Raw genomic sequence first — 23,565 nt, forward strand, 5'->3', positions numbered from 1 at the left:
CTCTGTCCCCTGTATTCTTTTTCCTCTTCTGAATCCAGCTGTCATCATTAGTATGTATCAGTTTCCTGCTAGAAAGAAAATTATAGTCTCCAATTGGAGTTGGGGGGATGAGGAAGAAAGAGCCTAACTGCTCCAAGGACTCAGAGGCTGGGTTACAGGTCTGGGCAGGGACAGGGAAATGGAGAGCTTTCATTCTCATTTTAAACCCATCTTAAATTATTTGCTCTCAGGTTGGAAATTTTCCATTGAAATATCTGTTTACTGAAATACTATCTGAGACTTGACTAAATATTTACTCCCTTTTTTCTGAGAGGTGGACTTTCTATTTCTCTCTTATGCCCACACCCCTTAAATTTGTGTTTTTCACAGCTACTGAATTGAACATTTTCTTTTACCAAGTGTTTAAACAAATATCTTACCTATTTGCACTGTCTGACTTTCAGTTTAAGTTCTCTTGGTGGGTTTATGAGTGGATTTTTCCTTTCCTAGTCTCCATTTTACTAATTTTATGTAACCCCGTTCTTTCTTTTGTAATTATGTGTTACATATTAAAATATGAATCTTGAAGAGGATTAGTTATTCCCAAAGAAATAAAGAAAGGACATAATGACAGTTTCCAAAAAGTGTTTTAGGTGGAGAAGGATTTGTCCATCCTACCCACATCGTGTAAGTGATCTCAAAAGGCTGTTTCCCTACCCCTGAAATGTATATGGGAGGCCCATTATATTCTAATTTTTAGGAAACATTATTTTCAGTATCATCTCCCTTGTAGGGATCATAATAATTATGGCCAATGTGTACTGAGCACTTAACTCCATGCCGAGCACTGTGCCAAGCATTTTGCACGCATTAGTGAAGGAGGTACTAGTGGTTCTTCATTTTAGACGTGAGGGAACTGAGGAACAGAGAGAACTGCCAGACGTCACTTGTACAGTAAGAGAGCAGAGTCCGCGCTCTCCAGCCACCTCCAACGTGGTCCCGCAGCACACTCAGGCCTGAGTCAGGAAAACCACTTCTTGTCTCGGGGATGGTGCCTTAGACCCCTATGTTGATTCAGCTTCCCGGGCTTCTGCCCCTGCTGCAGAATCCCCAGGCCTCAAAGAGGGATCCCCCTTCCCAGTAGCTTCGCAATCACATGCTTTTATGGGGACTTTCTTGCCTGCACTGCTATCTCCCGTCTCCGGAGTGTGTGGAATAATATGAGAGCGTACCCAGGGCTAGTTACTAGAAAGAGAAAGCTTAACGCTCCCGGGCAGCTACCTGCCCTTTTTCCCTTTGAAAGTGGACCTACAGCCACTGCATGAAAGACTTCCTAATACCAGGCTGCTGGTAACCGCATTTTGTGGTTTCTTTGTTAGTTGGCATTTATAGTTCGGATCTCATCATTCTGCCAAGTGCAATAAACATTTTGTTTTAACTAGAATGTAACTTTTATTATTGTTATTATTTTTCTTCTAAATGCCTTAAAAGTGACCAGCTTGTGAGCATGAAGTCAGGATCCCTAAATAGTCTGAATGCCAAGTCAGTGTGCCTTGTAGATCAGTACAAGATTAGAAGACAGGCTCTCATTTTTTACTGCTTGTGTTTATATCATGGAAGTTCGGTAACATAAGCCCTCCCAAAGGCCAGCTTAGATGTTGATGGTGGTTAAGTGGTAAAAATCTGTGAGAAGTATTCAGTGATGCCTTGTATTTGTACTGCCTTGAACATGAATAATATATGTGTGACAAGAATAAATATAAGGTCAGTGATTTTTTTTGACATATTATAACTTCCTTTACCTAAGTTCCTGGGAAATATAGCCAAACAATTACAGAGAATAAAAACATTGGCAACTTACAAACACCTGCTTTGATTATTTGGTCTAATTAGGTTAAATTTAACCAATCCCATCTGAACAAATTGAAAACAATTCTTATCTGTTCCCGCGGTCATGCACTTTTATCGGTGTTGGACGCAGATGTGTTTAATATGACACAGTTGATGCTATTCTCTCAGCTCTGGGTGGGAGATAAAAGGGAATTGAGAACATATTTTTAGAGTCTTCTAGGGACTTTGTATTTATGGGTCTGCAGCTATGAAATTTCAAAAAAAAAAAATAGGCTTTGTTATCAGTAAGTTAGTTGCCTTTCTCCAAAACACTGGGACTGTCATTTGAACTGTTGCTTTTGCCAAAAGTCTCTTTCCCAGGGAACAGTGAGCTCCTAAAATGAGCAGATGATTCCTAGCTACCATTCAGAAAGAATAATACAGGATGTGTTATTAGATTGCTAGGTTCATGTGGTATTGACCCCTTGTTAATTCCAAGCCCTGTGCTGAGTACAGTGGCCCACAATTCTTAGAATTTTAGAGTTTAGAGATCATTTCATCAGTAAGTAGAGCGGAAACTGTAACAATTAAGTGACTTGCCCAAGGTCACACAGCTGGTTAGTGAAAAAGTCAAGCTTTCCTGGCTCCTGGTCCACTGCCCATTTCCGTGACCAGAGTTAATAGTGTTGAGAGTTGGGCCAAGTGTCTGGATCTGTAACAGAACCATGTCATGAAACCTTCGTACTCACATTTCCACCCCAGGAGTCAAATACTGTTCCAGTGGGCAGCTGGGGTCTCAGAACATCCGTGATTTCAGTCTTCTATGTGTTCCTGTCTTGCCCCACTCTAACCCCAGTCCTCACAGATAATCTGAAACTAGTTGCCCATGTCAGTTAAATTAGTTAAGCAAGATGTTTCTGAAAGCTTATTCTAAACATTTCATGTAAATGGAATCATACAACATATAGCCTTTTGTGTCTGGATTCTCTCACTTAAAGTTTTCAAGGTTCATCCATTTTGTAGCATGAGTCTTTTCTTTTTTTATGACTGAATGATATTCCATTGTTAGATATGCCATGTTTTGTTTCATCAGTTGATGGACGTTTGGATTGTTTACACTTTTTGGCTGTTATGAATAATAATGCTATGAAGATCCATGGACAGGTTTTTGTGGGGATATATGCTTTCAGTTCTCCTGGGTATTTACCTAGGAGTAGAACTGCTGGGCCATGTGCCAACTCTAAGTTTAAGTTTTTGAGGAATTGCCAAACTTTTCCCAAAGAGACTGCACCATTTTACATTCCCACTGGCAATGTATGAGGTTTCCAATTTCTCCACATCCTTGACAATACTTGTTATTGTCCATCTATTGATTATAGCCATCCTAGTGGGTATAAAGTAGCATTTCGTTGTGCTTTTGATTTGCATTTCCCTAATAGTTAATGATGTTGGGCATCTTTTCTAATGCTAATGAGCCATCTTGTACACCTTCTTTAGAGAAATGTCTGTTCTGATCCTCTGTGTTGTTTGTCTTTTCATTCTTGAGTTGTAAGAATTCTTTATATATTCTGGATATTAATTCCTTATCAGATATATGATTTGCAAATTTTTTCTCCCATTCTGTGCACTGACTTTTGACTTTTGTGATAATGTCCTTTAATGTACAAAAATTTTCAGTTTTGATGAAGTCCAACCTGCTTTTTCTTTTGTCCCTTATACTTTTAATGTCATATCTAAGAAACTGTTGCCTAATCCGAGGTCACAAAAACTTGTATACATTTTCTTCTTAAGAATTCAATAGTTTTATGTCTTAACTTTTCGGTTTCTGAGCCATTTTGAGTTAATTTTTGTATTTGGTGTGAGGTACAGGTCCAGCCTCATCCTTTTGCATGTGACTATCCATTTGTCCCAGCACTCTTTGTTTAAAGGACCTCACCTTTCCCCACTGAATTGTCTTGGCACCTTGGTCAGTCAGAAAATCAAGTGACCATAAATACATGGATTTTCTGGACTCTCAGTTCTATTTCATTGATCTGTATGTCTGTCTTTATACCAGGACCACACTGTCTTGATTATCGTTGCTTTATGATAACTTGAAATCAGGATGTGTTTTTATCATAAAAGAGTGTTGGATTTTGTCAAATTCTTTTTCTGCATCTAATGAGATGATCGTATAATTTTTGTCCTTTATTAATGTGATGTGTCATGACTTTTTCTTGCTGAGTAGTATTCCATTATATGCATGTGTTGTTTATATTAATTCACCAGTTGAAATACATTTTGGCACTTCCACTTTTTGGAAATTGTGGATAATGCAGCTCTGGTAGCATTATTTCACTTTTTGGAAATTGTGAATAATGCAGCTCTGAGCATAGAAGTATTTGTGTGGCCATATGTTTTTATCCTTCATAAGTAAAACCTAGGAAAGGAATTACTAGGTCATATGATAAGGATTCTTTAGGTAATAAGAAACTGCCAAACTGCTTTCCAAAGGGCCTTACCACTTTGCATTCCCAGCAACAATGTGTGAGAGGTCCAGTTATTCTGCATCCTCATCTAGATGTGGTATTGCCCCTCTTGTTAATTTTAGCCATTCTGGTACATGTGTAGTGGTGTCTCACTGTGATTTTAATTTGCATTTCCCTAATGACCAGTTATGCTGAGCACCTTTTCGTGTACCGTATTTGCCATACATATATCTTTCTTGGTAAAGTGTCTATTCAAATCTCTCGCACATTTCTTTTTTAAATTGTGTTTTTCTTATTACTGAGTAGTGAAAGTTCTGTGTTCTGGATATAAGTATTTTATGCAAACATTTGTTAAAGATTTTCTACCTATCTGTTGCTTGTCTTTTTTCTTAACAATGTCTTTTTTTTTTTTTTTTCGCGGTACGCGGGCCTCTCACTGTTGTGGCCTCTCCCGTTGCGGAGCACAGGCTCCAGATGCACAGGCTCAGCGGCCATGGCTCACGGGCCCAGCCGCTCAGCGGCATGTGGGATCTTCCTGGACCGGGACACGAACCCGTGTCCCCTGCATTGGCAGGCGGACTCTCAACCACTGCGCCACCAAGGAAACCCTTAACAATGTCTTTTGAAGAGCAACTGTTTTTAATTTTGATGAAGTCTGATTAATCCATTTTTTCTCTGTGTCTTACGCTTTTTGTGCACTAGTAAAGAAGTCTTTGCCTATCCTAAGGTCACAATGATGTTCTCTCAGGTTTTCTTCTAAAGTTTGCTTTGTTTTTTTTTTTCCTTTTTTTTGGCCATGCCGCGCCGCATGTGGGATCTTAGTTCCCCGACCAGGGATTGAACCCCCAACCCCTTGCATTGGAAGCGTGGCATCTTAACCACTGGACCACCAGAGAAGTCCCAGGTTTTCTTCTAAAGTTTGCTATTTAAGGTTTTACGTTTAGATCCATGGTCCACTTTAAGCTAATTTTCATGTATGTCATGAGATAAGGTCAAAGTTCTCTTTTTTTGTTTTTTTTCATATGAATATCCAGTTGTTCTGGCTCAGCAAGATCTCTGGGCTCTGGGTTCCCCCTCTCTGTGCTGGAGCATGGAAGTTGCCTCTAGGTAGTAGTCCAGGGCAACTATAAGGCCTACCTTGTTTGTTTCCTTCTCTCAGGGAAACATACTACTCATGTCTGATGTTTAAAAACGATAGTTTCATACATTTGTCTAGTTTTCTAGTTGTTTATGGCAAAGGGCAATTTCTGTAGCAGTTAAATTTTCATGGGTTAAAGCAGAAATCACTTTCATCACTTTGTTTTGAAACCTCTTAGTTCCTCAATTGCAAAGTGGGGATAATACCTTCAGAGGATTGAGGTGAAGGTCACATGAAAAAAACTGTAAAAACTCCATGAAAAGTAACACAAAAGGAAAACTCCAACACTGTAAGAAAAGCAGCTATTAGGAAGTAATATTGATAGCAAGAACAAAGAAATGAATGGTCATCTCATCCAGAGGAGGAGACAGAGCTTCTGCTGGTCCCATGGCCAGGTATGCTTACTCCCAGACTCACCTCCATTGCCCATCTGGCAGAATTTACTTAATTCCTCCCTGGCTGGGGCCAGACTTCACATTAAGTAGCATTTGCAGTCCAGCCAGACTCTCTTGGGTTTGCCAGCTGTAAACTATACCTTGTAGCATCATTCCCAGAGACATTGATGTAGTCCAGTGGTGCCAGGAACCTCTTCAGTCTTAGAGTCTGTGTCTCCCAGAACTGTAAACTGTAGTGCTGGCAAGGGATTGAAATCAGTGGTCCTAGTCTCTCATTACAGGTGAGACAACAGAGGTAAGCCCCAGTTATTTAAAGGAGTCTTCCCAGCCGGCTACCAAGACTCTCAAGTTGATTTCACACTGTATCTCATTGCCTAAGGGTGGAAGAGAAGCCTGAGGTCCTTTGTGGGGAAAAGGTTAAATTAAACAGGGATGTCTAAGGTGTGATGATAAGGAAGTTTCTGATTTCCCAGTTTTGTCCTTAGAAGCAATTCGCTGACAAAGAATCCAGAGCAGTGTATTACTTAGAAGTAATTTTATGTTTGTGTCTTTGGGTTGTCATGTGTTTATCCACAAGTATTTCCTTACTTCCTCCCAGTGTTGGGCAGACGCAGGGATGGGATGATGGGTGGAGGCGAGAAGTAAAAACTGCTGGTCCCACCGAGTGCCTGATGAGCTCATTTTTAGCCTACCCAAATCCTTCCAGAGCTCTTCTGACTCCGTGTTGTCCAAGCCACTGGGACTGTGCCTATTTTACGGGTTGACTAGAGAGTCCTTCAAATAGTATTCTCAGAAACTCTTCCTTCTTCCTCAACAGCAGATAAGGAATTCTGTGCTTAGAAAAAATACTTTGGGAATAGGCTGGGACAAGGGAAAGGGGGAATGTTTTCAAAGGGGTGTGTGTCAGGCACCATACCTATGAAAGCCGGGCATGAGACCTAGAGACCTAGGAGTCCAGAGACCTAGAAACAAAAGTAGGCAAGAAATAAACAACTAGTACCAGTTCAGGGCACTTCTCTAGACAAAGTTAGTCTCCAAACCCTTCCACTAGGTCATTCTACGTGTTTGTAACTGGAAGGGCCCCTCGGGTCTGGATTACAGTTTACTGGGAGGGGCAGAGGATTAAATAGAAGAATGGAATTTCCCTTCGATAAGGAGAAGCCAAGATTTATTAAATCAGTTGATTTGTTGTTGTTGTTGTTGTAGTTCCTATGGTTTCCTTTTCTCTACAAATACAGTTTTTTTTTAACTGAGAAATAGCATAACAGGACATTAACATTCACGGAGTGTACAAATTATCGTCTGTGATTATTTTTAGAACCAGTTTATCAACTGTTCCAGATAAGAACTTTTGTTGGATCTGATTACAGATCTCTCTAACCAGAGCTACAGATCTTTGAAACAGAAAAAGTTGGCCCTTTCATTATGCCTTAAAAGTAAAATCTGCTTCGTATTTCCTCACTCTCTACTTCTTTAAGGAGGGTAGAGATTCTGAGGGGGGGAAGGATAGGGGAAATTTCTACAAAATTTTCTTGACCAAATGGTATCAGAGAATTCAGAACCATTACAATATATGAAAGAGAAATTCATTTGTTCATTTATTCATTCAAGCCAGAGGGAACAGCATGTGCAAGGTCAGGCAGAAAACAGAACATTCTTCTGAGGCTCAGTCAGTGGCAAGTGACCACCATAGCGGCACAATCAATATCATTGCCATTTACATGGTATCCACAGTAAGTGACTTACTCCATAGCAGTGAAACTATTTTTTTTTTCTGTTTTGTTGGTCCTTTCAGTCCTGAGGAGGATCCTTCCCCCTTTATGGATTCTGACTGCTGCTTACAAGTAGAGCACGTTTGCTGTGATTACTGGGGTTTTAGCTTCTCCCATAACCATCTCTACTGGGGCCAAGAAAACTCTGTCAGTTTGGGCCTGTACACTTACTCCCTCTGGCCCCTTTTATTTTGGCCAGCTCAGCACAAAGCAATCAGGCTATCTTGGTTCGTGACATTAACAGCGAAGGGCAGGAACTATGTAATATTCAGGAGCTCTTTGGTTGAGCACTAGATGAAGGGGTTGACATATGATTAGGGGCCATGGTGTATAAAAACAAATACCATTAAACACTAGAATTATACACGTTCGGCATGGCAAGATGTTTACACTATGAGAAGCACGGATGATCTCAGATGGTCTGAAGTAGTGGTTCTTAAAGTGTGGTCCCTGCATCAGCAGCAGCATCACCCAGGATTTGTTAGAAGTGTGATTTGGGGGGCCCCGTCCCACACCTAGTGAATCAGGAACTCTGGAGGTGAGTACGCTGAAGTTTGAGAGCCAGTCATCTAAGGTAACAGCACAGCCACCATCCTGGGGATATGCTCAGTGATTGGAATGTCAGGTGAAACTGCCCTCTCGCTTTTAATTGTTATTTTTCTTTTTTCTTTTTTTTTTTTTTTGCGGTACACGGGCCTCTCACTGTTGTGGCCTCTCCCATTGTGGAGCACAGGCTCCGGACGCGCAGGCTCAGCAGCCATGGCTCACGGGCCCAGCCGCTCCGCGGCATGTGGGATCTTCCCAGACCGGGGCACGAACCTGTGTCCCCTGCATCGGCAGGCGGACTCTCAACCACTGGGCCACCAGGGAAGCCCTTAATTGTTATTTTTCAATCTCTTTCTCTCTGTTTGCCGAGTACTTAGAGTTAAATTCACCTAAATTAAATGCTCTTATGGTGAAACTCCACTATATCCATAATTATGTGGTAATGATATCATCCACATTGTTTTCCAGAATGCTCTCGTCAAAGCTATTTAGATTAACATGAATCGTTTAAAATTACGTTGATTTTTTTTTTTTTTTTTAACAAACCTGTAGCTCAGAAAATCAAAGATAAATGCCCCATGGGCCTGCCCTTTGGGGCTGTGTTCCTCCTTTGGGGAGGAGACTGACTTCACTAAATAATAGAATGGATTTGGGAACTAGGAGCTGACCATGCTCTAGGTAGTGCTGCTTTTTAAATCCTCTTTCAGCAGCCTGGGTTGATGTTAGCGCCCTACCTTGGTTGGTTAGAGAATGGCAGCTTTGAAATCCAGTTAATTTAGCAATCACTGTTCAGGTTGCAGACATAACACTGAAATCTGCAACTTGCCAAAGAACTAAAACTGCTAAAATAACACATCTGAGATTCCCAGAGGGAATTGTGTGAATGGACCACTTTGCTCCTTCTCACAGACACTCTACTCGCTGTCCTGAGGGACTCGGCAAAGTCCCTTCATTCCTCTCTAGGACACCTCTGTTCAGGCTGGGCATGTTCTCCAAACACATCAACCTCAGGAAACTTGATCAACTTCTCCAAAGCTGCAGTTCCCTAATGCTTCTCCCTGGTGATATTTTCACAATAAAACTATAGCAAAATGACAACTATAGCAAATTTTTCTTTAAACCACATTTTTTTAAAAAATTGTCCTTTATGATGACACTAGGAATCTATGACTTTTTTGGTGTTCAGATAGCCTTTCTTTCACGAAATAATAGATGGTAGGTTTTTAACATCCTTTCTTTACAAAATAAAATGTTGGCAACTTATACCAGCCTGTCACATTGTTTTTGATATTTGATTGATTCTTGAATTCCAAACTTGAGAATTATTTCTCCATTGAACCGGGACATAGCACAGCAGGAGGTATTGTCTTTCCAAGTGAATCCAGCCAATAAGCCATTCCTTTGAAGGCTGGGAATATGCTTGCTCTAAAGAAGAAAAAAAGAAGTTAATTTCAAAAGTGAAATCAAATTGGATGTTTAGAATCAGTCACACATACTTGGGTGACTAAAATGACTACACTGTTGGGAAACTCCAAAGATATTCCAAACAAGGAGGGCTGGGAAAAAACTGCAATTAACAAGAGTTTATAAAAATCATCTAAGTAATGAAAAATAAGATGGGGCGATTAAAGGGGAGGGACTTGATTCTTTAATTGGAACACTTGACTTTCCAGGAAAGATAGAAAGGAGGCAACCCAAAGCCAGCAAAATTGAAATTGCAAGTAGAAAAGCTATCTTCTAGAGAAGGGGGTTGCCAGACCTCAGACTGAAGAAGAACTAAGTGCCATCAAAGAACTAACTTGAGGTTTTTTGTATCTTTTGTTTGTTTGTTTGTTTTGTATCTTGTGGACAGCAGGCCCTCACAAAAATGGAAACAAGTACTTGGTGTTGATCTCAACTTTGAAATGCATTTGGTAGGGCAGGACACAAAACTGTGCTTCACTAGGAAGAAATCCCGGTTGTGAGATCCATTTGGTGAGCTCTACGTGCTGTGGGGTGCAGAGCCCATAAAACAGTAGCTGTGACCTCAGCTGAACAATAGAATCACCTGGGTCACCTTGAAACCAGGCTCGCCCCAGAGATGCAGTCAAGTGTCCCCTGACATAAGTGTTTTTCTTAAACTCTCCAGATAAATTTAATGTACCTCCCGGGCTGAGAAACTGCTGTGCTAGAGAGGAAAGCAATACGTCCTTTTTAGTCACTGCTGCTGCTCATGTTTCTAATCCCAACCTCCTGTTCTGCCCAGAGACCCCCTCACTCTGGCGGAGGGGCAGAGGGTGTTCTGTGGTCCACATCTAAATGGGAACTCCATGAGAGCAGAGCCTGGTCTTTCTAATTCACTGCTACACCCTAGCCCTAGAACAGAACCTGTATATAATGAGCCAGTATCAAAGGCCTGCCTGCAAGGGGCCTTTATAGAGTTTATTCATTCTTTTAAATTCTTGGAGGTTTCCCTTCCTTTGATGTTTTTATTGGTAAGAGAAAATGGGGGGCAGTGAACTTTCTAGTTCTTCACTGTGGTGAAGTACTGGGCTGGGATCAGCTGTGCTCTTCGGAACTGCAGCCCCTACTGCCCATCCCGAAAACCCTGTGAGCCCCTATGAAAGTCGTAGCCGAGGAGTGTGGTTCTCAGCTGGGGCACAGAGCAGAATTACCTGTTCTTAAGACTCCAGATGTCAGGACTTCCCTGGTGGCGCAGTGGTTGAGAATCCGCCTTCCAATGCAGGGGACACGGCTTCAATCCCTGGTCGGGGAACTAAGATCCCATATGCTGCAGGGCAACTAAGCCCACGTGCGCTCTAGAACCCATGCACCAAAACTAGAGAGAAGCCTGCGCGCTGCAAGGGGAGATCCCTCATGCCTGCAGCTAAGACCGGACACACCCAAATAAGTAAATAAATATTAAAAAAAAAAAAAAAAGACTCCAGATGTCTGTGACCAACTCCAAACCAACCGGATCAGAATCTACAAGGGTGGGATTGAGGCGTGGTTGGTTTTATTAAAACCATCACCTGAGACTTCCCTGGTGTCGCAGTGGTTAAGAATCCACCTCCAATGTAGGGGACATGGGTTCGAGCCCTGGTCCGGGAAGATCCCACATGCCGCGGAGCAGCTAAGCCCATGCACCACAACTACTGAGCCTGCGCTCTAGAGCCCGTGAGCCACAACTACTGAAGCCCGGCCGCCTAGAGCCTGTGCTCCACAACAAGAGAAGCCACCGCAATGAGAAGAAGCCCATGCACCGCAACGAAGAGTAGCCACCACTCGCCGCAACTAGAGAAAGCCCGCGCACAGCAACGAAGACACGACGCAGCCAAAAATAAATTAATTAAAAAATTTTTTTTAATTAATTAAAAGAAAAAAACCATCCCCTGAGGGCAGTGGTTTTGAAGTACGTGGCCCAGCAGCAGCATCACTCGGGAGCTTGTTAGAAATGCAGATTCTCAGCCCCCACCCCCGCCCTCCTGAATCAGAAACTTTGGGGGTGAGGCCCAGGCAGCAGTCTGTGATTTAACAAGCCCTCCAGGTGGTTCTGATGCTCACTCAAGTTTGAGAAACTCTGCTTTAGGACACCTCATTGGGTCTTGCTGCAGAACCAAGAACATTTTTTCTAAGCAGCAGTTTGGAGAAAGTGCCTACATGAATGTCATCTGATAGTTTCCTAGCTTGTGGCTCCGACCTACCCTCCCCTGCTGCTCCTCTATTGACACATTAATTCAGCGAACCTGTTCGCAGGTCTCTCCTGTCTACTCTCTCCCAACTCCCCTGAGCACCTGCCCTGACCTTTCCTCTCCCAGGCAGGCACCTCTGGGCAGCCTCAGTGCCCATAATAAATAAATAGATAGATAGATAGATAAAGGCTGGGCGCGTCTTAGTTGCTGTGCGCGGGCTTTCTCTAGTTGCGGCGAGCGGGAACTACTCTTCGTTGAGGTGCGAAGGCTTCTCGTTGCGGTGGCTTCTCTTGTTGCAGAGCATGGGCTCTAGGCACACGGGCTCAGTAGTTGTGGCTCGCAGGCTCTAGAGCACAGGCTCAGTAGTTGTGGCACACGGGCTTAGTTGCTCCGCGGCATGTGGGATTTCCCGCACCAGGGCTCGAACCCGTGTCTCCTGCATTGGCAGGTGGATTCTTAACCACTGTGCCACCAGGGAAGTCCCTGCCCATCTTAAATTTTGTTCCCTTCTGAAAGCCCCACCCCTTTTTTTTTTTACTTACGATAGAAAATAAGTGCACATTGCTTTCATTTTGGTCATTCTTATGGCTTTCGTATTCCCTTTACCTACAATTCCCTGTGTGACCTTGGGCAAGTAACTTAACCTCTTTCCTCATCTGTAAAATACCAGGGAATCATAACAGCGCCTACTTCATTAAATGATTTAGTACTTGTTGAAGTGCTTAGACTAATACTCAACGAGTGTCAATTCTAAAAGTAATTATTATTCATAGCATTAAATAATGGATATATAATATTCTATAGTGCCTGGCACGTTAATACTCAATAGTTGTCAGCTCTTCTCACTAATGATTTTAGGGTACTAAGCATTTTGCAATTTTAGTGGTTGTCTTTATCCTCCCATCAGTTTTAAATCTCTTTGACAGCAGGTAATTTTTCTTTCTCAGCTCTGAATCTCTGTATCTCCGAAGTACCTACTATATGCTTAATGCATGCTTATGGGATTATACTGAAGTCCACAGGCAGTGGAGGCCAAGAAGTCCCAAAGAAGCCCTTCCTGAGCAGGTGCCCCATGTCCCCTATCTTTGGGGTTGTGCCTTCAGTCCTGGGCTGCTTGATCATGTCATCCTCCCTCAAGGTCTTAAAGGAAGCAAGTATGTCTGGGTGCCTAGCTCTTGAGCCCAGCGGACTATACACTCCGCCTGGAATACCTAGAGCAGGTTCATCTGAAAATTATCCAGAATGACCAAGACAGTTCTTCCTGTTTTTAATTATGTTTTAAAGAGCATGTCTCTGAGCCATGTTTCTGACTCCTAGCCTAACAAGTGAAAACCCTTTTTGATACAGTGTTGTCCTCAGGTAGCAGTGGGTGGGAAGGCTAGGAAAGTGACACCTGGAGATCACTGGAGTGTGGTCTTCTCATTTCTAAATTATACTGGGATTAGGTTTTTAGGCATTGAAAATAGAGATGATGACACAAAAGTTGACACAGCTAGCAGGTTGGGGGTGGTGGCCTCTAGGGGCACCATCATATAGGAGCCCAAGCCCCTCTTCTACCTTTCTGCAGAAACTTCTTTTTTTTTTTTTTTAATTAATTAATTTATTATTTATTTTTGGCTGCATTGGGTCTTTGTTGCGGTGCACGGGCTTCTCATTGCAGTGGCTTCTCTTTGTTGTGGAGCACGGGATCTAGGCGCACAGGCTTCAGTACTTGTGACTTGCAGGCTTAGTTGCTCCCGCAGCATGTGGGATCTTCCCAGACCAGGGCTCGAACCCATGTCCCCTGCATTGGCAGGCAAGTTCTCAACCACTGCGCCACCAGGGAAGCCCCTGGAGAAACTTCTTTTTGAAACAGTTTGATGTGTAACAGGAATAGTCTATATTTTTATTATTTATTATTGCAATAATTCCTGGATTATTGCAAGCCTATGTAATATTTCAATTCCAAGTGAGTTTTTTCCAACTGTTACTTTAATCTTTTACATTTTTATTCTGTTTGTGATCGTTTTCTAGGAGTCAGTAGTGTTCACTGAGTTATGAGATATCGAAATTTTAGCAAGGCATTTGATGAAGTCTCTCCTGATGTTCTTGTAGATAACATGTGAGCAGAATGGTAGAGTTAGGAGGATTCATAACTGGGGAATACCTAGACCCTAAGAGAGGTGGTTAATGAATTGATGAGAGCTTGGAGTGGGGTGGGGGGTGGGGCAGGCAGGGAGCCAACTATAATACTCACCAAAGCCCTCTGTGCTCCACGCTGGTCCAGTCCACATCTTTAGTGATAACTTACAGCCTGCCTGTCAAATTGAGGTTTACCCAGCTTCTATTGGATGATGAATGTGCTGTATGAAGAATCTGGGTTCTGGGAGGTACCCAAGACTCCTTCCCCAGCCAGTCCCCCAGTGCTGTCAGTTTTATTCCTTCGATGCTTCTCAAACGCATCTTCTTCCTGTCTGTTCCTTACTTTACACCCTCATCATTTCTCTCTTCCACTACTGCAGTAGTTGTTCAGCTGGGCTCCCTGCCTCTAATATTGGCCTCTCAGCAATAAGAACACTTCAGTGGACATGTTCACCTGACCTTGTTGCTTAAAATAACCCCTCGATGGCATCCCCTTGCCTGCAGAAAAATGTCCAAGCTCCTTCGCGTGGCCGAGGAGGTTCCCCATGTCCTGGACATGCTGCTGCTCTAGCCTCATCTCCCGCTGTTGCCCACCTCGAATTCTGTGCTGAGGTCAGACTGCCTATAGTTCCTCACGTGGTCCATTCTGTTTTATGCCTTTGAACCTTTGAACCTTTGCTTTGAACCTTTGCTTGGTTCCAACGCATTCACCTCTCTCTGCTTTGAACCTTTGCTTTGAACCTTTGCTTGGTTCCAACGCATTCACCTCTCTCTGCCTCTTTAAGACTCAGGTGATCACTTCCACCACTATATTAGAATCACCTAGTCATTCATTTCTCTTTCTCAAATTAGAATATAAACCTCCCTAAAGGCATTATTCTTATTTCACTTAGCACCCAGCACATAGTAAGCAGGCAATAAATATTTGTGATCAGAACTGAGAATACAAAAAGATCTCGGCAATCTAAAAGGCAGACCATAAAATTTAACAGGGATCTGCTTCGGTTTCAAACAAACAAAGAAAACAAGTCTTGATCTAAGTCCTGAGTACAAGGTGGGAGATGGATGACTCACCACTGTCAGTGGACCATGTGAAAAAAAAAAAAGGCCTGCGGTTCAGATGACTTTATGCTCCACATGAGTCAACAGTGTGATACAACTCCAGGAACCTCATGTGAGAACAGGGCAAGCAACAGTCCTGCTGCTCAGACCACGAGGGAGAGTCGTGTGCCCTTGTGTGGCGCCATGCCTGAAGAGGGGTGAGGCACATCCAAAGGAAGGTGGCTTAGAACAGTGAGAGAGGGTGGACCCCATCATCTGGGGGCTAGTTGAAGGAAGAAGGAGTGTTTCACCTGGAGAAGACAGAGGGGATATAAAAACTGTATTCAAACGCCTAAAGGGCTCAAAATGCAGAATTGGACCACTGAGTGGAAACTCCAAAAAGAACTTTGTGGCAAATAGATCTATTAACAGTGGAACAGTCTGTCTTGTGAGCTCCAAATGACTGTAGGGTTCTACCAAGAGCCTCTGAGAAAAGGTGCTGTAGAGGGGATCTGAGCCCCTGAGGGAAGCGTGGACTAGATGTTCTTTTATCCTGCTCAGCTATGAGGCTTGAGGATTCAGGAGGTCACTGAGTTTATATTTATTGACTATTAGGGAGGGATGCCAGGAGCACATCTCTGATAGGAATGCCTTCTGTCACTCTAGGGGGAAAATCATGAATTACCTAAATAGAAAGTGCTTCTGGGCCAGAAGTCTGAAGCTTAGTGGCCTAGGCACTTACTACATGGTTAGTGTGAAATCCACTCAGGAATGACGTCTGCTTGTCCCACCCGGGGTATGCAGAGTCTTGTGTGTTCACCTGTGTCCTTTTGTGGAAGTTTGAATAAAGTGATTGCCTCTTCTCCTTTGCTTTTTTGTTTTTTAGTTCTGGAGCATCTTGGCTTCTGGGAGGAAGTCAGAAGGATCATCTTGGGATCAGAGTTGATAACCGGATTCTCCTATACCTTCACGGTGCCAGGCCTGCCCCAGTACCTCCAGAGCCTCACCAAACTGGCCATCGCTGCAGTGTGGGCAGTAGCGGCCCAGGCTGGAGAGCAGGCAAGGGACGTTCCCATCTCCTTCTCTCGGCTGTTAGAGTCTTCCTTCCCTGAAGTGCGCCTGCTGACGCTGGAAGCCCTGTTGGAAAGGTTCTCAGCAGCAGCCTCGGGACTAGGAGAGAAGGGACTGCCGCCCTTGCTATGGAATACGGGAGGGACATTCTTGATGTTGGCTGTGAAGGAAAGTCACCCAGAATGCCTCTGCAAGGTGAAGTCTCTGGTGTACTGACCACCCCTTTCCATTCCCCACAGTCTTTGGTGAGCCCACTGGAGTGATGAGGTCAGGAGGCAGGATCGGTTTTGGCATCTCCAGGATTGGAAGGAGATTCAGCATCCAAAGGGCAAGGACTCTCGCACGGTGCTTGGCATGGCTTCATGCATAAAAGAGCGCTGAGAAAAGTGTTTGATGATAATGGTATTGATGACAGAGATTAACCAAAGATAGAGATTGAGAGAGTAAGCAGTCTTTGCTGACATGGCTCTTTGGGGGCAGATGGTCACCTGGAAAGCATGATCAAAAGGAAAGGGCACTGACCTAGGAATATGGCATCTACCCTCTGATCCCAGTATGCCACTGCTCTAGACTATCTTGGTCTCGCAAAGCTATTAAGGGGGAAAAAAGAAGTCAGTGGGCGCTTTTTGAAAGATAGAGTCCCTTGTTGGTACAAATGATTATTATTTAGATTCTGCAGACTTTTCTGAGGTGTGTGTGTGTTTGTTTGTTTGTTTGTTTTCCATGGATCTGGCTCACACAGATACTGAAAATTCTCCATTGCATGGACCCCAGTGAGTGGCTTCCTCAGACAGAGCGCTGTGTCCATCTAACCCCAAAGGAGTTCTTGATCTGGACAATGGATATTGCTTCCAATGAAAGGTTTGCCTCCAGTGCTCCCTGTGCAAACTTGGTACAACACATGGTCCCATCAGTCAGTTATGTAATGAACTTGAGCATAGCCCAGCCTGTGTTCTGAGCCCAAGCAATAGAATGATGTCAGAGTTCCCCATTAGTTACCAAAAGGTAGTTGCTTCCGGAGGCATTTGTATAGCCACAAGGTAGAGATTTCTAGTAGTATTCACAGCCACATGGATTACAGACTACCTGTAAAAACCATATGTATATAAAATGTTCGATTTTATTTATTTATGTATTTTCATATTTATTTATTGAAGTATAATTGACTTACAATATTGTATTAGTTTCAGGGCGATTATATGTTTTGTGTGATTTCTGGCTGACTTTCCTAGGTCTGAAATACAAAGTGAAGCTCTGAGACTCGCCTCCAAAGTGATTGCCCACCACATGCAGACGTGTGAGGAGGTGAGGCTGATTTCCCCTGTTTTGGGGTCTAGATTTCTGTCCTCTGATTTCCCTGGAAGGTGTCAGTAAAAGTGAACTGTCCCACAGGCAGAATCTCTGTGGCATATGTGTGTAGCTTCTACAAAAATATCATTCGTGTTGGTTTTTCACTCTAGGTATAACTTGGGGAGAATTTTCTGAGCACCATGTTTGGCATTTCTTTTCTCTTGTTCTGGGCACATTTGATTTGAGTCCATGAGGGTAACACAACCTCCTTCCTCCAGGACATACGTGCATTTATGCCCAAACTCCTTGTTTTTTCCTGTTTTTCTCGCTAGACTCTTCATCTAATGAGGGAATGAGCAAGTCAGTTCCAAGGATTGCAAGTCACTAGGATTGCATCCTAGTCAACTATGTATGAAAATATATCGCTAAGGCTTAAATATCCCCCCCAAACGTGGTCCAGCTGGCTTTGCGTGGAGGCCCAGATGTGTCCCACCTGTCTTAGAACATGTCTTTGGGGGTGGGGTGGACCTAAAGTAATCAAAACAGCTTCCTGGGGAAGAAAAGGGAACCCTTCTACGCTGTTGGTGGGAATGTAAATTAGTGTAGCCACTGTGGAAAACAGTATGGAGGTTCCTTAAAAAACTGAAAATAGAGCTACCATATGATCCAGAAATCCCACTCCTAGGCATATATCCAGAAAAGATGAAAACTCTGATTTGAAAAGATACATGTACCCCAGTGTTCATAGCAACACTATTTACAATAGCCAAGACATGAAAACAACCCAAGTGCCTATCAACAGACAGTTGGCTTAAGGAGATGGGAGATACACATACAGTGGAATATTACTCAGCCATAAAAAAGAATGAAATAATGCCATTTGCAGCAACATGGATGAACCTAGAGAATATCATGCTAAGTGAAGTTAAGTCAGACAGAGAAAGACAAATATCATGATATCCCTTATATGTAGAATCTAAAAAATAATACAAATGAATCTATATACAAAACAGAAACAGACTCACAAACATAGAAAACAAACTTATGGCTACCAAAGGGGAAAAGGAGGGTGGGAAAGGGATAAATTAGGAGTATGGGATTAACAGATACAAACTACTACATATAAAATAGATAAGCAACAAGGATTTACTATATAGCACAAGGAACTATATTCAGTATCTTGTAAAAACCTATAATGGAAAATAATCTGAAAAAATATATATATAACTGAATCACTTTGCTGTACACCTGAAACCACTGTAAGTATAGTTGAAGTAAATCAACCATACTTCAATTTAAAAAAAAAAAACAGCTTCCTGGAATGATGCCTTAGGACAAATACTTGCATACTTAGGGGCATATGAGAAAGATGCCACCATCAGAGAATTATTATAAACAGAAGGCAGTCAATACCACAGTAAAATTACCTGAAGATCTTGGTTTCACATCACCACATTGTGATCGTGGCACCATAACATTGTGGATTCCTATTCCTATGCTCCAGCAGCCCTGAGAGAGGTACTGGGGGTACAAGGATGAAGACTGGAGGGCAGTCTAACGAGAGAAAAGGAGCATTAGATCATGATATTAAATGATACTCTAGTAGGAAGGAGGCTGAGGGAAAGCAGAGGCCGGAGGGAGTGTTTGCAGAGCTGAGGAAGACTTCACATAGGAGATTGTTAAATTCAGAGAGCCTGGGGCTGGACAGAGAGAAGACCAGAGGGTGAGTACTAAGCAGATACACAGTTTCTCTGGGTCTGTCATTCGGAGGCAGGCCAAGGGGCCAGAGCCAGGTGGTCACCAGGAGATGCAAAAAGCTAAAAATAAAGTCATGTGTGTGTCTTGGGGAGGATAGGAGGAGAGTTTGTAGGAAGGGAGAGGATTTGCTTAAAAAAACTACAGCCTGGGGTGGGGGGTGGGGGGTGGGGAACAAGTTCTGAGAAAGTAGTCACAGGGCAGCCTAACAAGTCTGTCAAAAGACAGCGTTCTCATCTAAAGCCATTTTTAACCAGTTGTCATGTGCATCTCCGAGGCACTGCTTGGTACTTGAATGAAGCGATATTTGAAGAATATTGGAAATTTTTCAGGGAGAGAAAAGTTAACAAGTCAGCAGCTTCCTCATGATCTAAGACACTGATCAGTTCAGTTCCACAGATGCTCATAGATGATCAGAGGAGCCAGTAATCTCATTTTGAACATTTAAAGAGGCTTAGCTGATAGGGGAAGTAAAATTTATTTGGAACAATAATCCCCTTTCTAGAAAAAGTAAAGAACCAGAGTTTAAAAGATGGAAACAACCCAAATGTCCATCAACTGATTGATGAATGGGTAAATAAAATATGGTATATCTATATAATGGAATATTTTTCAGCCATAAAAAGTAATGAAGTACTGATACATACATCCTACAGCATGGATGAGCCCTGAAAACATGCTGAGTGAAAGAAGCCAGTCACAAAAGACCACATATTGTATGATTCAATTTTTTAACCATTTTTTATTAAAGTATAGTTAATTTTGATTCAGTTTTATATATTTATATATATATATACTTTTTCAGATTCTTTTCCATTATAGGTTACTACAAGATACTGAATATAGTTCCCTGTGCTATACAGTAAGTCCTTGTTGTTTATCTATTTTATATACAGTAGTGCGTATATGTTAATCCCAGACTCCTAATTTATCTCTCCCCTTGCCCATCCACCATCCCCTTTGGTTACTGTAAGTTTGTTTTCTATGTCTGTGAGTCTATTTCTACTTTGTAGATAAGTTCATTTATACTATTTTTTTTAGATTCCACATATAAGAGATATCATATGATATTTGTCTTTGTCTGATTTACTTCACTTAGTATGATAATCTCTAGGTCCATCCATGTTGCTGCAAGTGGCATCATTTCATTCTTTTTTATGGCTGAGTAATAGTCCATTGTGTATATATGTCACGTCTTCTTTATCCATGGATAAAGTTGATGGATACTTAGGTTGCTTCCATGTCTTGGCTATTGTAAATAGTCCCACTGTGCACATTGGTGTAGCATGTGTCTTTTCCAATTAGAGTTTTCTCCGGATATATGCCCAGGAGTGGGATTGCAGGATCATATGGTAGTTCTAGTTTTAGTTTTTTAAGGAACCTCCAAAGTGTTCTCCATAGTGGCTGCACTAATTTAAATTCCCACCAATGGTGTAGGGGAAGGTTCCCTTTTCTCCACACCTGCTCCAGCATTTATTATTTGTAGACTTTTTAATGATGGCCATTCTTACTGGTATGAAATGATACCTCATTGTAGTTTTGATTTGCATTTCTCTAATAATCAGTGGTTTTGAGCATCTTTTCATGTGCCTGTTGGCCATCTGTATGATTCAGTTTATATGAAATGTGCAGAACGGACAAATCCATAAAGGCAGAAAGTAGATTAATGGTTTAGGGCTGGGCGAGGGGGAGCTGACAGGATGGGGATGATAACTAAAATATACAGGGCTGGGGCTTCCCTGGTGGTGCAGTGGTTGAGAGTCCGCCTGCTGATGCAGGGGACACGGGTTCATGCCCCAGTCCAGGAAAATCCCACATGCCGCGGAGTGGCTGGGCCCATAAGCCATGGCCGCTGAGCCTGCGCGTCCGGAGCCTGTGCGCCTGTGCTCTGCAGTGGGAGAGGCCACAACAGTGAGAGGCCCGCGTACCGCCAAAAAAATAAAATAAAAAAGTATACAGTGCTGCTCTTTTTGGTGATGAAAATGTTCTAAAATTGACTGTGGTGAGGGTTGTACACACATATCTGTGAATATACTAAAAATCATTGAATTATGTATTTAAATGGGTAAATTATATGGTATGTGAATTGTATCTCAATAAAGCTGTTACTATAAAGAAACAACAATAGGGCTTTGTTTAAACAATAATGTTAGTTAGGATGCTGCTTTAAATGTAACAGAAACTCAAAAATACAATGGCTTAAACCAGAGAGAAGCAGTCCAAAGCAGATAGTGACATGACATTATTGGGCTCCCCGGCCCTTCTACCTTGTTGTTCCGCTGTCCTTAATAAGTGGCTTCCATCTTCTGGTCCCAGATAGTTGCTCCAGCTCCCATCATCTTGTCCTTGTTCAACTAGCAGGACAGAGAACCCAAGAAGTGAAGGTCACACATATTTCCTTACATATTACCTGAAATTGCACAGATACCACTTTTAATGGCATCCCATTAGTCAGAACTTAATCACGTTACTCCCCGATGCAAGGGAGCCTGGGAAACGCATATGTAGCTCATCCCTAATTCCATGTCTGCCCATGTCGCATCTTCTGAACTGCTGTATGTATACTTTGTACTTTTAGACCAGGGACTTGGTGGCCCCCAACCTGAAGCAGTGGGTTCAGTTGGTCCTCTCTTCTTGTGAAGATCATCTTCCCACCAAGTCCAGGCTGGCCGCTGCTGAAGTTCTCACCAGCACTGCACCATTTTTCCTCACCAACCCCCATCCCATTCTTGGTAAGTGCGCTGAGCCGCTGTTGGATGGGGGGGCGGGGAGGTGTCCATCGTACCAAATGCACTAAAAGCGTGAATAGATGCTCTAGGTTAAAAAAAGAAGGGAAGATGAAAGATGACAGCGTACACCATACCTTTACATCTTTCAAAGATCTTCCCACCCTCTCACTCTCTTACTCTAATCACTTTTCACCAACAGCCTCTTTTTTTTTTTAATATAAATTTATTTATTTATTTTTATTTTTGGCTGCCTTGGGTCTTTGTTGCTGCATGCGGACTTTTCTCTAGTTGCGGTGCACAGGCTTCTCATTGGGTGGCTTCTCTTGTTGCAGAGCACGGGCTCTAGGCGTGTGGGGTTCAGTAGTTGTGGCACGCAGGCTCAGTAGTTGTGGCTTTCGGGCTCTAGAGCACAGGCTCAGTGGTTGTGGCACACGGGCTTAGTTGCTCTGCGGCATGTGAGACCTCCCCGGACCAGGGCTCGAACCCATGTCCCTTGCATTGGCAGGCGGATTCTTAACCACTGCGCCACCAGGGAAGCCCCACCAACAGCCTCTTAATTGGCCTCTTTTCTTTCTGTCTTGTCCCCCAAGCCATTCTCTTTATGCTTCCAAAAGCCTCTGGGGTCTTTCTGAAATACAGATCTGAGCATTTTCCTCCACTGCTTAAAGCCTTTGAGTGGGTGCCCATTGCCTTCAGGATAAAACCTAAATGCTCTTTAGCCTGGCTCAGAAGGCCCTTCCTCTTCTGTGCCCTGCCTGCTTCTCCCTCCTCACTGGCCACCACTCCCCATGCGTCATCAGCGGAGAACAGTTCTCTAAACAAACTGCTGCTCGACTGACTCCTGTTGGTCTTTCAAGACTCAGCCTAACCATCACCTCTTCCCGGAAGCCTATTGCAGTGACCTTGGTGAGAAATAAATGGGACAGAGTGAAGTGTGGCCTTGAGGAAGAAGAAAGGCCAGGCTCTAAGGCATTTAGGAAGTAGAATCAACAGGACTTGGTGTTGAGGTTAATATAAAGGGAACATTCAAGGATGACTTCCAGGCTTCTGGCTTAAGTGACTAGGAAGACTGCTGGTTCCTTTCACTGAAAGTAGTTTTAAGTTTAAGGCATCTTTGGACTTCCCTGGTGGTCCAGTGGTTAAGACTCTGAGCTTGCAGTGCAGGGGGCACAGGTTCAATCCCTGGTTGGGGAAGATCCTGCATGCCGCGCAGCGTGGCCAAAAAATAAAATAAAAAAAGTTTAAGGCATCTTTGGGAAGTAAAGGTAGAGATATTTTGAAATCAAATAGATGTACAGCTCCAACCATATTCTCTACCTTCATGTCTCTTTCCTCACTGCCACCCCCTGTCCTTCAAGAGTAATAATTAGGAAAGAGCATCATATCAGTGGTGGTTGAGAAAACCGAGCTTTAGGAAACCCAAAGGAATTGAAAAACCATAGGGGTTTTTGTTTTAACTTAAAAAAATTTTTTTTAATTGTAGTGTTTTGTTTTAAGCATAGGGTTTACTGAAAGGAAAACTCAGGACCCAAAGCCATGTCTGAGTCCTGGCCCTGCCCTCTCCTGCCATCTTACCCCCATATTAACCATGCTGAGATTCTCTTCCATCCATTATGGGAATTCTGTTTTTGTTCTCCTCTTCCATGCCCAGCCCTGGAGAATAAATCATGGTCCCTGCATCCGGGGAGCTTTCAGTGTAGTTGTGGAGAAAAGATTTACAGAATAAAGAAAAGAACTGCTTTTTCAGATGGTGGGATTC

At 42.9% G+C, this 23,565-nt stretch overlaps 1 protein-coding gene across 8 annotated transcripts in view; it reads left to right on the forward strand.

Moving 5' to 3' along the window:
* THADA (THADA armadillo repeat containing) overlaps positions 1 to 23,565 on the forward strand; it is a 313,717-nt gene that overhangs the window by 241,333 nt on the left and 48,819 nt on the right. For 4 of the 8 annotated variants that reach the window (XM_073791400.1, XM_073791399.1, XM_073791398.1 and 1 more), the window contains 5 exons: positions 15,848 to 16,227; positions 16,775 to 16,893; positions 17,265 to 17,337; positions 19,883 to 19,939; positions 21,656 to 21,809. In XM_073791400.1, the coding sequence (XP_073647501.1) occupies positions 15,848 to 16,227; positions 16,775 to 16,893; positions 17,265 to 17,337; positions 19,883 to 19,939; positions 21,656 to 21,809 (783 nt within the window). Of the gene's footprint in view, positions 1 to 15,847; positions 16,228 to 16,774; positions 16,894 to 17,264; positions 17,338 to 19,882; positions 19,940 to 21,655; positions 21,810 to 23,565 lie in introns of those variants that run through there. The other 4 variants (XM_019942697.3, XM_019942696.3, XM_019942698.3 and 1 more) reach the window with 3 other exon arrangements.

The sequence above is a fragment of the Tursiops truncatus genome, chromosome 14, assembly GCF_011762595.2.
Source record: "Tursiops truncatus isolate mTurTru1 chromosome 14, mTurTru1.mat.Y, whole genome shotgun sequence".
Lineage (NCBI taxonomy): Eukaryota > Metazoa > Chordata > Mammalia > Artiodactyla > Delphinidae > Tursiops > Tursiops truncatus.